At 35.3% G+C, this 16,945-nt stretch overlaps 1 protein-coding gene across 2 annotated transcripts in view; it reads left to right on the top strand.

Moving 5' to 3' along the window:
- The first annotated feature begins 12,608 nt into the window (after positions 1-12,608).
- The window catches only part of iglon5 (IgLON family member 5), a 187,888-nt gene continuing 183,551 nt past the window's right edge, over positions 12,609-16,945 (top strand). Inside the window, exons 1-2 of one of the 2 annotated variants that reach the window (XM_016511722.1) lie at positions 12,609-12,724; positions 12,816-13,069. In XM_016511722.1, the coding sequence (XP_016367208.1) occupies positions 13,012-13,069 (58 nt within the window). In that variant the 5' untranslated portion in view covers positions 12,609-12,724; positions 12,816-13,011. The other variant, XM_016511720.1, reaches the window with a different exon arrangement.

Genomic DNA, 16,945 nt, shown 5'->3' on the forward strand with positions numbered 1-16,945 from the left:
AGCTCCCTCGACGAGGCAAGCCTATGCTCTGAAGTGGAGAAAGATTGGAGTAGTGCTTTCTTTCCTGCAAGAAAGGTTGGAGCGTAGGCTGTCACCCCCCACCTTGAAAGTATATGTGGCTGCTATCACAGCACATCACGATACAGTGGGCGGCCGGTCCCTGGGAAAGCACAATCTCATAGTCAGGTTCCTGAGGGATGCCAGAAGGTTAAATCCTCCTGGGCCACCCCTGGTGCCCTCCTGGGATCTCTCTACTGTCCTGGCTGGCCTTCAAAGTGATCCCATTGAGCCGCTGGACTCAGTTGAGCTTAAGTTCCTGTCTGCTAAGACAGAGCTCCTGACCGCGCTCACTTCCATCAAGAAGGTCGGAGACCTCCAAGCATTTTCAGTGAGCGAAGAGTGCCTTGTGTTCAGGCCGTCCTACTCTCGTGTCCCGTAAGAGCGTTGCGCATATACGTGGACTGCACCCGGAGCTTCAGAAGCTCTGAGCAGCTTTTTGTCTGCTACGGAGGTCAGCAGAAAGGGAAGGCTGTCTCCAAGCAGAGGTTGGCCCACTGGATAGTGGATGCCATCGCCTTGGCCTACCAATCCCAAGGTGAGCCGTGCCCCCTGGGGGTGAGGGCTCACTCCACACGGAGTGTTGCCTCCTCCTATATGCTGGCGCATGGTGCTTCTCTGGCAGACATCTGTAGAGCTGCGGGCTGGGCGACACCGAACACCTTAGCGAAATTTTACAGTCTCCGCGTTGAGCCGGTTTCTTCCCATGTGTTGGGTAACAGGTAAGTGGTGGGAAGAGCCGACCGGTGTCACGCTTTCTGAGCCATTCCCCCTCAGCCAGGGATGTGAGCGCCTTTTCCTCCTCCAGTAAGTTCCCCGGACGGCGAACCCTGGTTGAGTATCCTCCAGCACCCCCGGCAGTCAGACTGGGGGGAGCAGTCTGACGCCAGGCCATCGGTGTTAGCTTGCCCGGGTCTCCGGTCAGCCCCTGTACTGGGCTAGGTGTCCATATGGCTTGATTCCCTGCGGGCGATCCCATATGTGAATTCTTTCATGGTAAGGTTTCCCTCTCAGTGAACCCGTGTCTTCCCTTTGACAGACCACTCTGTCAGTCTCTGCTGGCAGCCGTTCCTCCCTACTCCTAGGTAGGACCTGCCTCAGAGACCCATTCCATATGTAGTACTGCCCCAGGCCTGGGTCAGTCCATATCAGTGTCTCCACATGATACCTCCCAAGTAAACCCCCTATGTCGTCACGACATAACGTCGCCGTTCCCTCCATCAGAGAACGAGGGTTACGTACCTAACCGAGATGTTTTGTGTGTTTTTCTTTTTGGCAAACATTATGGAATGTTACTTTTGAACTTTCTCCGAACTTTCTTTTAACATTTAGATATTGAAAAAAACCATTAGACAGATGTCTGACTAAAATGTTGCTAGGGTGTTTCAAGGCTGATGCTATGCTGTTTGTACGGTGTTGTGGATGTTTCTTTTTTGCTTACTTTATGGTAACGTTACTTTTAAATATTCTCTGAACGTTCCTTTGACATTAAGATATTTTAAAAAGCCATTAGACAAACGTACAAATAAAATGTTTCAGAAAAATTAAAAATTAAATATTTGACGAACAATGAATAAATAATGTTTTTGTGTAACATTTTGAGAACATTGTTAAATAACAGATATCTTTAAATGAACATTAACATTACTGGAAGAATGTTCAGTATTTTGAGAGAATGTTTTGAGAATGTTCCCTGTTAGCCTCAATACAAGTGGGCATTCGGGTGTCCAGACTCATTTGAATGGCTGCCACGTGGCTATCTAATGTCCGAGCGAGAATCAATATGGCTTCATTGATTAGCCAGCACAGGGGTTTAAACGTAGCGCTGGGAGGGGCCTGATGTTGCGCTGTAGTAGATAACAGGGAGGCATGTCAGCACATTTCATCAGGCTCATCTAATTTTGAACGGCTTCCAGTATTTTCTCAAATTATGCAAGTAAGCGTGCCATATGTTGAAACAGAGCACCCTCTGAGGTGCATCATCAAAATGACAAATGCAACTTACCTGACGATGCATGCAAGACAGAGAGCCAAAGACACATCTCTAGTGTCCACTTAAGAGTTTGAAGAGACAGTAGATAAAAAAGAGAGGTAAAGACAACAAAACAAGGCAGAAAGACAGCGAGACAGAGAGAGAGAGACAGTTGAAGACATGATTAAATTTCAACATCTATTACAGCTCAGGCTTTGATCCGTCTTCAAGGCTTCTTACTCTGGGCTGTACGTTTTGAACTTTCCGTCTTAAAAGGTGAATCTCCAACGGCTGTTTCATCACATATTTAATATCAATAATTTACGTTACCCTTGGGGAAGAAACAAAATTAAGTACACTCTCCTTTGCAGGTTAAGAAATTTAAATGAAGCATTGATAAACAGCAGCGGGATAAAAAAAATGAATAAATGCAGTTTATTTTTGCTCTTTGAAGCTTGAGACCCTCAAATGTTCCCTCACTCTATTTTCCTACAGTTCCCTGTCAAAATTAATGTTAAAATGCTACAGTAAAACCCTTTTAATTGGTTAACAGTTAGTTTAGTTAAAGATAAACTATGGAATTTTTTGGTTTAATATTTTGTCTAAAATCTGCTCAAAACCGCATTCTTGCCAAGCCTAAAATAATAATTTATATTCAGAGCTGCTGAGATTAATTTGGTGAGAAATACTTACTTGCTCAGAAGACATATTTTTCAGATGTAGGACTTACTTCTTATCAGTGATCTTGATGTAACTAGAAAAGGTTTCAACCTTTTATTAGAATTATTATTCGTATTCTAATTCTAATTCTATTATTCTTATTCTAATTCTAATTATATTATTCTAATTCTAATTATTATTAGAATTATTAGAATGATTAGATATTATTACACAATATTAGATTTAACAGGACAATAACTGCAAATAATTTTCTGAGTATAAAAAGTATATACAGACACACGTTATAATTATACATACATTGTTAATATTTTGAATCAGTTTTATTTGAATGTTTTACATTTTCATTGTATTTTAGTTAAAGTTTTTGAAATTTTATTGTGTGTTTTTGTCATTTTTATTTGCAAACTATATAGATTTGATTCATTTTTATATATTTATATTTAATATCAAGTTATAATTACATGACAAAAGTTGCTTTGGCAACTAGCCGAAAAAAAAAACAAAAAAAAAAAACCTTTTAATATTTTATTTTATTTTATTTCGGTTAATGTTTATTTTATTTAAAGTAACTAATTTTATTTCAAGCAACTCATTTATGGTTTTAGTTTGTTTTAGTTAACTATAATAACCCTGATTACAGGGCATATTGTTCAAAACCATTTGTTTATATAATTGAATACCTTAAAATTACATTATACTATTATAAAAAAATATTATTTTAAAATAAAAATGGATATTATTATAAAAATGTTAAATTGTTGATTTATTATATACAAAATATGATCATTTGTATTTACAAAATTATTACATTTTTTATCAAAGATAAAAAAAAATTCTACTTGTATTTTTGTATTTTTTGTATTTTTACAATAACTCATGCTCAACAACACCAGGAATCTGCATTAAGAAAGTAAATAGGGGCAGACTTCAAACCAGAAGCCTGTGGTCTTTTTTTTTTTTTTTGTGGATTCGCTTTCAGTGTTTAAATTTCAAGGTAATTTACAGGCATGAAACGTTGTGTTAGAAAAGTCAACAAAGGCAATTGTGATCACAGAGTACGGCGTATTCAATTGCGACAGCGCTAACACTACAAATGGTGCAAACCATGAAAATGAAGCAGATTAACAGTGAATAAATTACTCCTCTGTGTAGTAAACAACCCCTCTGTTCCTCTACGGCCGTGGGTTGTTTTCTTCAAACACTACATTTAAAGAAAAATGAAGGCTCCACATTTCAAAACAGCTCTGTGGTCAGAATTTGTATCATTTCCCATAAGTTGCCGACTAGTTGGCTCTGTTTGGATGCTCAGTTTCATGTTTTTCTATTGACTATTATAAGGCTGTAATGGGTGATGCAAAGAGGGACTCAAGGTTTCCTTTAATGTCCACTTTTTTCTTGCCTCTTCCATCTGCAGCCCCCTGCCGGGCCCTTCATTCTCAGGGGTATCTGCCATCCCTCATTGGGCAATGCCAGACTCTCTCTCTCTCTCTCTGGCTTTCTTTCTTGACACAGAATGGAGAGTTGTTGCCGATGACCTATTCATGCAGGCTTTTATATAAAGAACCCCTGCCACAACATTTGCAGACCTTCAATGAGGGATATTGCACTGTTGGCCACTGAGGTTTAACGGAAATTACAAAACGGTGAAACACTTGTGATGCGCATTTTGAGTGCACTGTAAAAAAACATTAAAGGTGTCGTACATATCAAATTGTCTTTGATCTTTTGAAGCTACTAATTAAAGAGCTTGATCTACAAAAGGAAGTATAAATCTTCATTTGTTGAACCACAAACACATTTCATTCTGTATTTTGTGACGTCACATGCATTAGTACATGAGCAACATTTATATGCCAATGACAAATATTGGCTGAAGTTTATTTAGAAGAGCATTTCAAGCTGAGTGGCACGTTTTAGTATGAAGCTGTAAAAAAAAAATGTTTATGTTTAATTCAGTGTTACTTGCTATTTCTTTTGTGAAATTGCCATTGCCAAATTTCTGAGTAAAAATTTTCAAAAACAGTTTTTTCAGTCTCATTAAACAGCTGAAATTCTAAAAATTTCAAAGTAAATTCTACATTTGTTTTTTTTTTCAGTCTCATTAAAAGCTGAATTTTTTTTAGGAAAATGTAGCTTGAATAATAAGATATTTTTATTTTTTAAAGTAAATCCTACACCATTTTTTTAGTCTGATTAAAAAGTTGGAAATCTTAGAAAAAAAAAATTATTATTATTGTTTCAGAGTAAATCCTACACCAATTTTGTCTCAAAAGCCTGAAATTGTTTGATAAAGTGTTTTTATATCAGGCTCATTAAAAAGCTTAAATTCTTCAAAAATAGCCTTAATTATAAAGTATGTTTATTGTTTTAAAGTAAATCTTAAAAGCCTAAATTCTTCGGAAAAAAATAATTATTAAAGACAGTTCCTATAAGTAAATCTTATACTACATTTTTTCCCAGTCTCATTATAAAGATGAAATTCTTAGAAAAATTATACTTTTTAAAAATCACATTTTCATAATTTTTTCACTCTTTAAAACATACAGAACCACATATAATCAGCCATACAACAGTAAGTGGTAGAAACAACAATAGTAATAAATAAATGAATGAATAATTACACAGGTAAGTAAATAAGACCCTAAATAAATATATGAATTAAAAAAGAAAGAAAAGGACATAAGTAAAAAATAAAGGTAGACCTGTCAGTTACACAGAAAAATAATACTTAATAATACTTTATTATTATTGTTTTGAAGTAAATCCTACACCAATTTTTTTTCAGTGCCAGACTTCCGTCCACATAGTGGATAGTTTTAGCTGAAATTGAGATATTGCATAAAAACTGCTGCATTAAGTTGTGATTAAATTTTCAAAATGCACTTAAAAAGCAGTGGCTTGCAGTGGCTCCAACTTCCTTTTCTCAGAGATTGAATTTTTAAAATGTATTTATTAAATCATTCCATGAATGGACTGTCTTTCTTTCCATGTCCTCGTCTCTCTCTCTCTCTCTCTGGGCCTCTCTAAGGGACGGTGATTACAAGTGAATGTGTGCTGCTTGTGTCATGCCAATTAATGAGGAAAGCTTAAGGCCTGTGTGAACGCAGCGAGAGGAGAGAGCAGTTGTGCCATCTCCATACATTTCCATACTAAATAGCCTGGAAAGTCCTCCTCTCTCGGTGGCACTGCCACTAACTCTTATTGGCAGACTCACACACTTCTGAGCAAACTTGGCCCGGAGCGCAACCTTTCCAGCATTCCCGAGGATGCTTGGGCTGAGGAACGTCTCCGGAGCACAGGATGTGTCGCGCTTTGTTACCCGGTGATCCTGCGGTGCTGTCAGACTTAATGGTCCTATCACATTCACATTGGCGAAAAATAATTCAAATGATAATTATCTGAAAATTGCATCAGTAATTGAATTACAGCAGTCATAGCAGAGGTAGGTGGGTCAGTAACGTGACGCACATTTTTGTGTCTGCAACTATTAAGTTATTCAGAAACACAAATGCAATTCATACGGACCATGATTTGAATAAACTTGTTCTGTATCTTCATTAAAATTTAGACATTTTTTTTTTGCAGGGCTTAAAGTCAAAAATGTCTAGGTGGTGTGACTGTCCAGAGATTGCTAAAGAAAAAAAAAAGTCTCAATAAAATGCTGAAATTCTTTAAAAAAAAAAATTTAGCTTTAATAATAATAATTTATAATTATAAAATATATAATATAAAATAATATATTAAAATACAACATTGATAGTTATATTGTTTATTAATGAAAGTTGAAATTCTTTAATAATAATTTATTATTAGCACATTTTTTGTATAACATAATATTTAAAACAATATAATAAAACACAATATTGTTATGTATTATATTATATTATATTAGTGTTCTTTATTAAGAGTTGAAATTCTTAGAAAAAATTTAGCTTTAATAGTAATTTATTATTATTAAATTATTGTTCTATTATGTTATATTACAAGAATATAATATAATATAAAACAATAAAAATCATATCAATTTTTACATTATTGTTTATCATTAAAAGCTGTAATTCATAGAAAAAATAGCTTAATACTTATTATTTGATTATTCTCATATAATATATAAAACAATATAATGAAATACAATATTTATTATACAATTTATTATCAATAACTGAAAATCTTAGTCATTTATTATTATTGTTGTTGTTGTTGTTGTTAATATAATATAATAAACACTGTCAAAAAAATTATAATAATTTTTAATCTTTAAAAAATAAAAAGTAATGAAGCCATTTAAAAATATTGTTTTATATTCACCCTAAAACAGGAAGTGACATCACAGAGAGGACACATTTAGACCCTCAAGTAAGGCAGGTCAATAAGTTTCTTTAATGCCAACTACAGTATTTAATATTTCTATGACATGATTTTCAAATGTAATAAACCCAAGAAACCTTGAAATAAATAAATCATCCAAGACATTATTATTTGTCACTGAACCTTTCACTCATTTGTCACTGCTAAAACACTGTTTTCACCATGAACTGCCCTTTGTCAAGGAAAATCCCCAGCATACCTGCACTGTCTATAACACTTCCAGGGTGAACAAGTAATCATTTAAAATGTTTAATAGTGCTTTGACAAGATTTGAGAAAGGCACTGCAGGTCAATTATCATTAAAGTGTTAAAATACTGGCTGGAGCTGAATGCGGTCCAGTGCTGATGAAGCTGACCTCTTTCTCAAAGCCAGGGCTCTCGCTCAAGCATCCAGTCACTCATGGCAACTATACGACCACTACAGCTATGCCATCTAACCAGACACAGTGAGCAATGTTCCCTCCAATGATACTCTTGCTGAGCAAAACCTATTATACTGCTCAGAGACGTGCAGTGTTAAAGGAACAGTTCACCCACAAATGCAAATGTGATGAAAATCTCCTCATCCTCAGGCCCTTCAAGATGTAGCCGAGTTTCTTCATCAGATTTGGAGAAATGTAGCATTCCATCACTTGCTCATCAATGGATGCTCTGCAGTGAATGGGTGCCGTCAGAATGAGAGTCCAAACAGCTGATAAAAACATCACAATAATCCACAAGTAATCCACACCACTCCAGTCCATCAGTTAACATCTTGTGAAGTGAAAAGCTGCGTGTTTGCAAGAAACGAATCCGTTTTTAACTTCAAACCATTACTAAAATACAAGTCGTCTATCCATATCATCTGGTCTGAATCAAGAGAGAAATCTGCTCAGATCAAGCACTGTTTACAAGAGAAAACAGCTCTAAACAAATACGTGTATGGATTTTGATGTGAGAGACAACAGGAGATGGACTTTTTCACTGGAGGAAGAGTTATTATGGATTATGGACTCATATTTTGTCTAGAAGCGATGGTTTAAATTTAAAACGTTTTGAAGGATTTGTTTTGTTTGATGACATTATTGCAAAATAGAGCCTGACAGCATGATCAGGACCCTGAAGGTTTAGTTTATGATAATGACTGGCCGCCTGTAAATTATCCTACATATTACACAGCTGCTTACCAAATGCATAAACATATGGAAATGAAATATTGATTTGAGTTTGAAATGATTTCATTATGTTAGAAGAAAGAGACATGGAGTGATATGAGAGACATGAAAGAAGCGCAACTAGAAAATCACTTGGCCTGTGATGAATCAAGAAATCCAGAGAGACAGGCAATAAAACACATACGCTATACACTGTAAACAATGATTTTTTTTTTGTAGTTGTAAGTAAAACAAAGATTATTGGAGTGTTTTATAAGAAAATACTGTTTCAGTCTTTCAGGTTTAACTCAGTGTGTTACTTCTTTGTCATTATTTGTGAAATGTACACATTCCCGAGTGAAAATTGTAAATCTTATGCCATTTTCTTCTGTGTATTGCAAAAATGTGCCAAGATATTAGTTATTTATTGTTAGTATGATCTATGCCATGAATTAGAGTTATATATTATAAAAACCTCAAATATAAAAAAAAAACTCAAGATTGTTTTGTGAGGTTATTTTGAAAAAAAAAAAAAAAGATTTTAAGTAAAAAAAATAAAAAATAAAAATCATGCATGGCCTGTGTGGGCTTCAATGTATTTATTCACATCTGTTTGATTCATTTTAAATTTACAATTTAGGAAAAAACAAGATTTTTCAAAGTTGTACATTGTTGTAATTTCAGGAATGATTTGCCATTTGTAACTGTAATTGTTTTGTGAAAATTGTTTATGCACTACATTTTTGTCACTGTATGAAATTACTGGGAAATTGCACTGTTTTTGTAAGCAGTCATTGTTTTCAAAATAGGCCAGAAAACTACTTCAGTCGATGCAAAGCATTGCAGGCACATGGTTTCGCTGAAGTAATAAACTTCATTATGAAGGGGGTGACTTCTTTTTTTTCCGCAAGCAACAAATTGCAAAAACAAAACCAAAAAAATAAATAAAATTCTCCTGTTTTTGGAGGTCTTTATTAAGCCTTTAATGCCACAGCAAAAAAAAAAAAAAAATCAGAAACCGAGCAGCCTCCAGGTTGCATTATCCCAGATCTGAATGTGCCAGCCGAGCAGCTGCCATTGCTAGCTTTCTCCAGATATATGAGCAGTCTGAGCCGGAGCAATATCACAAGTGTGTGCTGCTGTTGTGATGATGCTGCTCTTGGAGGAGTTGTGTGGGCGTGAGCGAATTTGAACAGAAAAATGACAATGATAAACCAAAACAGGTCGCAGAGACTATAAGAGTAGGGCCGCCGAAAAATCTTGAGACTTATCGAAAAACGTGATTGCATTTGAAAAGGTCTTGGGCTGTCACAAAGATCTCTGAATGGAAGAGGGACAACGGCTTTCGGAGATGGCAATCTTGAAATGGAAATTATACCACATCTGCTCTGGTGAAATTTTTCTCTGAGCGTCAAAAACAAACAGTACAACTTTCAATCTCACAACTAGCAAAAATTCGGAGAATGTTTTGTTAATGTTTCCATTAAGTTATGAACATGTTATTTCAGAATATTATCTGAAAGTTCGAAATGCTCAGTTTTCTAAATGTTTAAAAAGAAAAAGAATTTCCCTTGATGATGCTTATTTGTTTATTTATTTATCAGGAAACATTCCATTTTATGATTTTGCATTAGGGGAATGTGACTTTTGAATGTTCTCTGAATGTTCTAAAACAAGTAGTTAAAATGTTAGACGAATATCCAACTAAAACGTTTCAGAAAAAACTAAACTAACGTTTATTAAAGACTGGATAACTTTGAACGAACATTCTAATAATGTTACTGGAAGGGAGCAATGTAACAAGTGTGTGCTGCTGTTGTGATGATGCTGCTCTTGGAGGAGTCGTGTGGGCGTGAGCGAATTTGAACAGAAAAATGACAATGATAAACCAAAGCAGGTCGCAGAGACTATAAGAGTAGGGCCGCCGAAAAATCTTGAGACTTATCGAAAAACGTGATTGCATTTGAAAAGGTCTTGGGCTGTCACAAAGAACTCTGAATGGAAGAGGGACAACGGCTTTCGGAGATGGCAATCTTGAAATGGAAATTATACCACATCTGCTCTGGTGAAATCTTTCTCTGAGCGTCAAAAACAAACAGTACAACTTTCAATCTCACAACTAGCAAAAATTCGGAGAATGTTTTGTTAATGTTTCCATTAAGTTATGAACATGTTATTTCAGAATATTATCTGAAAGTTTCTCTGAATGGAAGAGGGACAACGGCTTTCGGAGATGGCAATCTTGAAATGGAAATTATACCACATCTGCTCTGGTGAAATTTTTCTCTGAGCGTCAAAAACAAACAGTACAACTTTCAATCTCACAACTAGCAAAAATTCGGAGAATGTTTTGTTAATGTTTCCATTAAGTTATGAACATGTTATTTCAGAATATTCTCTGAAAGTTCGAAATGCTCAGTTTTCTAAATGTTTAAAAAAAAAAAGAATTTCCCTTGATGATGCTTATTTGTTTATTTATTTATCAGGAAACATTCCATTTTATGATTTTGCATTAGGGGAATGTGACTTTTGAATGTTCTCTGAATGTTCTAAAACAAGTAGTTAAAATGTTAGACGAATATCCAACTAAAACGTTTCAGAAAAAACTAAACTAACGTTTATTAAAGACTGGATAACTTTGAACGAACATTCTAATAATGTTACTGGAAGAATGTTTGTTTATAACGTTGAGAGAACCTTCCCAGAATGTTCTCTGTTAGCTTGGCTGCCATTTAACACTAGCATGCATATTAAATTAAACTCTGAGCCATTGATGTGATAAATGCAACATATCAGGACAAAAATTATTCAAAGTCAAGGCAAGGTTCATAAGATCTCTAAACCGTTTGACAATTGATTTCACAGACAGATGCCAAATGAGTGTACTTACTACTTACAAAACATTTTTATGCTTAGTAAGCCTCAAAGCACTTTACACTCATAAACCAGTTACATTTGCATTAGAGGTCGAATTAGAGCCCACACAGACATAACTCTTGAATGAGTTGGCCAAGTCGCCTGCAATACTCCTATTAGTGGTTGATCGTCTTGAAATGACCGTAAATAATGACTTTTTGAAAACATTTTTTGAGTGAACTATCCTTTTTAAAGGCTCAGCATCATACAGAGTTCATATATTGATATTCAAATGCTGTTGCGACATCCCTTCACTTCAGTCAGATCAGCCATCAATCTTCAGATGACAGTCAACACCCTGTTAGAGCACAATTCTCCAGAGCCATTGACCTTGTGAAAGAACGGTGTGAATATTCCCGCCAAATTACCATCAACGGCGCGAATCTGTGTCAAAACCACAACCAAAGTCACCACTGTTTCCATATAATATTATAAAATCATAACAATATCAAGTTCAGCACCTGCAGTCAGGTGGGTGATTATATACTCTGTAATTTTTAAAAATGAATATGCATACAAAATAGTGATTGCATAGTGACAGACTGACTGGACTAACAAACAAACTAATGCAACAAAACATCAAAGAATTATTTCAATCTTTAGTGTTGCTGGTGGTGTTTTCCCTCCAAAATGATGTCACTTCCTGGAGGATGATGTCATGAGGTAACTGTTTTTGTTAGTTAAATGTGGGTCTGTTATGCTTTTTGAATATGCATACATAAATGTTTTGTCACTGTTCTTTGACGGACTGACTGGACCAACAAATGAACTGATACAACAAAACATCACAGAATTATTCAAATCCAATTAGTGGTGTTTTCCTTCCAATATGATGCCGCTTCCTGGAAGATGATTGATGTCATGAAGCAACTGGCTTTTGTTAATTAATGGAATGGAGAGTGATATTGATGACAGTGACCTATTTCATTTTATTTTCAATCGGAACAGTGTTTTATTTGAAGCATTACTTGGAATATTTCTGAATAAATTAGCCTACTTTTTATTTTAGAAGTTGGGGACATGGCAAAAATAATAACATCCACTCAAACCAAAGCAGTGAAATGCATTTGTAACTAATATGGTTTTCATCTTCAAAAATTGTGAGTTTAATATTTAGGCTATTAAGTCAGATGGGTGCACAAAAATGCACCGCACTTTAGAAATGACCCAATAAATCAAGTGGGTTATTTCTAAACACTTCTCTGCTAAGTTTCCCCACGCAAATCACCTCTCCCAATAGTGAACATAAAGCACTAACGTGCATGTCCACGCAAACACCTTTCCTCCAGTACTGCAGTGCACTGAGCGTGCTATAAATCACCTTATATTATCATAGCGCTGTTGGAGTCTCCGCCCCTCCGTGCTCACGATTGGTCGAATCTCCTTCTTGGTGCCCGGCCCACTTCCTCGACGCTCGCTGATTGGTGGAGGAGATTCTCCTTGAGCTGTCAATCAGACGCTTCTTTCGTGCTCCGCTCTGAAGCGATGCACAGTGATTCTGATTCACTGAGCACACAACATCCCACTAAACCATCTCAACTGTCGCTTCTCTCTTTTTCTGTGGATGCCCTTGTATTGAAGGAAAAAATCTGAGGAGGTATACACAATATTTTTTTCGCGCAAGGATTTATTTATACATTCTCTGGCACTCCAAACGCCAACAGATTGTGTTTGGTCTCCTTGCAAAGGGTCACTTGGGAAAATCGACCCGTCTTGTGGCACTCCTGACACACTTGGAAGATTTGTAGACTGCGGACGTTTCGTGAAATAGGACACACACGGACGGACAACTGCGGTTTATGCGTGTTCCCGTTCATAGAAGCTAAAAACGGACTGTTGCTGCAAGAACTGACACAGAGAAATAACAAACAATCAACTCAAAACATGAGCTGCGCAATGTTGCGACACGCGCTCGCTTTGCTCTTGGCGTTGCTGTGGAAAGGTAAGTTGCAATTCTTAGCATTCTTCTGTAGAGAACATGTTCCTCACTCGTTCCTTGCCTCATTCTTTGCTGGGACCTGGAGTGGAATACTAATGCGGCTCCGGGGGTCTACCTGCCAATGAATCATGTGTGTGTGTGTGTATGCGTGTGTTATCAAATCATAGAGACAAGTGCGCTCCACAACACACGAGTTCTGCATATCAACACTTGGGGGGAAAAAGACGGCTTTCCTCGCCTCTATCTCTGTGTGTAAAAAGTCAGTGGATGCCTTTACAGATTTTGAGACCAATATTGTTTATTGTTTATTTTTATTTTTTTTATTACCGACATCGTTGTGTGTTTTTTGTTTTGTTTAGGTGTCTGATAATAACCAATATGCAGCTGTTTAACATAATTATATATATTATCAAATACTACTTATTTTACACTATTAATTGTATTAATAGGCCTATATTCATATTCATTAAATTACTTTCATTTTTTTTTTTTTTACAAATTTCATAGAATGTATCCTACACGTGCATATATAATTATAAAATGTTTTTCTTTCTTGTGTTTTTTGTTTTGTTTAGGTGTCTGATAATAACCAATATGCAAAACAGCTGTTTAACATAATTATATATATTATCAAATACTACTTATTTTACACTATTAATTGTATTAATATGCCTATATTCATATTCATTAAATTACTTTCATTTTTTTTTTTTTTACAAATTTCATAGAATGTATCCTACACGTGCATATATAATTATAAAATGTTTTTCTTTCTATATTACTATATTTTGATGTATTTAATTATAATATTATATGGTAACAGTTGTTTTGCATAGGGGTGTAATGCCATTGTTGGGTGCGTGCTATATTTTAGAGATCCAGCAGGTGGCATTTATCAGTAGACCCCAATATGCATAATCGGATAATGGTTATTTTTCATTTTTAAATTTCTGATATGCAGTATGCATATATTCTTATTAAATAACCATTAGACTGGTGACTCATTGCTGAGTTCTTGCCGTTGTGGTCCTTGCTGTTGTTGTTATATTGTCATAGTCATGATCTTTTTATTAGCATATATTAATATTAACTGTCATTTTAAATGTATATTTATAGTTTTATAATTTTAATGTTGAAAAGACAGTGTAGTGGTGTTGTTGGTGGCGTTTCTTTAGAGAACCAGCAGGTGGCATTTATTGGTAGACCCGATATTCAGAAACCGATAATGTTAGTTTTATTTTTAAATGTCTGATATCCAATATGCATATAATAATAACTAAATAGCCATGAGACTAGTGACTCATCATGAAAGTTTTATTATTGCTGTTTTGGTTCTTGCTGTTGTTGTTGCTGTATATTTTATTGGCATAGTCGTGGTTATTATGTTAGCATATATTATATTAATATTAATTGACATTTAAAGTATATATTTATAGTTTTCTAATTAATTAATTAATTAATGTTGAACAGACAGTGGTGTAATTGGTGGATATTCTTTAGACCCAGCAGGTGGCATTATCAGCACAACCGATATTCAGAAACCGATAATGGTTATTTTCGCTTTTAAGTGGCTGATGTGCAATATGTAAACAATAATAAGAATTAAATATTAATAATGACTCATTATGATTATTTATTTATGCTGTTGTTGTTATATTAATATTGCCAAATTAATAGTTATTATATTAGCATATATTATTTGAAGATTCATTGTAATTGATAATGATATTTAGGCCTATAATTTCGTAATTTTAATGTTGAAAAGACATGTATTGTTGTTGTTTGTGGCTATTCTTTAGAGGTCCAGCAGATGGCCCGATATTCATTTCCACCCGATTCTTTGTGAATATCGTTCATGCTGATTATCTACATGCAATTACTTGGCTTTGATTCTCTCTGAAATCGATGATGCAAATTGCTTAATATATTTTCAGTAAATGGTGGTATGTGAACCTGATGATAATTTCATTGCAGAAACAAATGTTGCGTTGCTGTGGTTTTGACACTAACGTGCTGTGTGATTTGCGTTTGACATCTACTCCGAGCTCTCATCTTTTTGATCGTTCTGAGACAGTCACACTTGGTGAAATGGTTAATATCAGAAAGATGAAGAAAACCAGACACGCTGGGTGATTCGTATGGGTTTGGAGTACTATTGTTGTATTATTGATCTGTCAGAGAACGCATGGGGCATCAGGGAGGGAATAATAGCTCTCGGTGTGCTGTGAATGGATGAATACTTGCTTTGAAATGATGTTTGATTCCACTTTTTGAGCCCTTTACCATGATGAACACAAATTTAATCATTCTTGCCCTGTGGGGGGAGTTTTTTCTCTATGCAGGCGCCAAATTTCAGATAGAGAACTCCATGTGTAAAATGTCTCTTGTGCCCCTTGTGTGCACAAAAATGCACTTCAGTGCATGCAAGCCACCTATTAGAGCTTGCATAAATCGTCTGTTAATCAGAATAGATTTTCATTATTTGACGACAGTGCTGCTTATGCACAGATCAATGTGAGATTAAAGGAACAGCCCATGCAAACATGAAAATTCTGTTGTTATTTATTTAGAAGAATCTTCGTTCAGCTATTTTGTGCATGCAGATTTCTGCTTCTGTGTTCCTTAGGAAAAAATGACAGACTACAGGTGAGTATATAATGACAGAATTTTCCTTTTTAGTCGACCTGCTCCTTTAACACTGCAAAGCTCGCAAAATGGGCATGTTGAAGGACATGCGGCATTGTGTGAGTGAAGAGCATGTTTTAATTTTCATGTCAGTGTGTGTTTTGGATGGTGGGAGGGGTAAACTAGACACCCTGAGAATTTGTTCTCCCTCAGACTCCACAGTGCTGACGATGTTTGCTCAGGGGAAAATCTGTCTGAAACTCATTATGGTTTTTTCTCACAATTCAGCAGTTCTGCACAAGGGAAATTGATTCAGGCATCTGATAATTTGATATGTACTGACCACATAATTTACACTCGCTCACAGTTGCTGGCCTTTTCAGCATTGATTATTTTTTTTATTTTTCCATCCATCCATCCAAGTTTGAAGTGTAGAATCTGACTAACCAAAATATATTTTTACTTAAGTAACTTTGTCAGCTGGTCACTCATAAAAAAAGTACTTGTCTTTTGAATAAAATCCAAAGGGTCTGCCAAAAAAAGCATCTGCCAAATGCATTAATATATTTTTTTATACCTCCAACCTCATAACATATTTTTAGAGCACCCATAAAGAATTGGCTTTTCTTTAAAAATACTGAAACACTTTGTTTTTGAATATCACACATCCTATTACCTGACAGATATCACTGAAATAGATCCTGACACGTGTAGCGAATCAGCTCATTCATGGGGAAATATGAATAATTAATGCTGAAGTACCATGTCTGATACCATCCCTGTACCTCGGTACAAAATATGGTACTTTTATGCAAATGACTCAAGAATGCAAAAGACTCATTAGTCTCTACATCAAAGGCAGAGGGGTTCCTGTTCTCAAAACGTGTTTAGTTCCATTAGCTCATTCTTTCCTCAACATTACCGGGACTTATTCTACAATGCCGCAGGTCTGATTGGTCCAGACACTACACACGTCACATCTGTCTTTGTGACAGAATTAGACTCTGCAGAAAATGTTTTTTTCTTGAAGTTCTAAATGAAGGTTATTAGAGTATGTCTAACAAGAAAATGCTATTTCAGTATACATCTGAAATTTACGTTTAATTCAATGTGTTACTTGCTGTTTTTTTTTATTTACTAGCAAAATTTGAGTGGAAACTGTTTGAAAGTAATTCCTACATCAGTTTTCTTCAATAAACTTCAAATATTTCCATTTACCTGTCAATAATGTTTTTTTTTTTTTTTTTTTTGACC

This window comes from Sinocyclocheilus rhinocerous, unplaced genomic scaffold (genome assembly GCF_001515625.1).
Source record: "Sinocyclocheilus rhinocerous isolate Xijiao unplaced genomic scaffold, SAMN03320098_v1.1 scaffold235, whole genome shotgun sequence".
Classification (NCBI taxonomy): Eukaryota; Metazoa; Chordata; class Actinopteri; order Cypriniformes; family Cyprinidae; genus Sinocyclocheilus; species Sinocyclocheilus rhinocerous.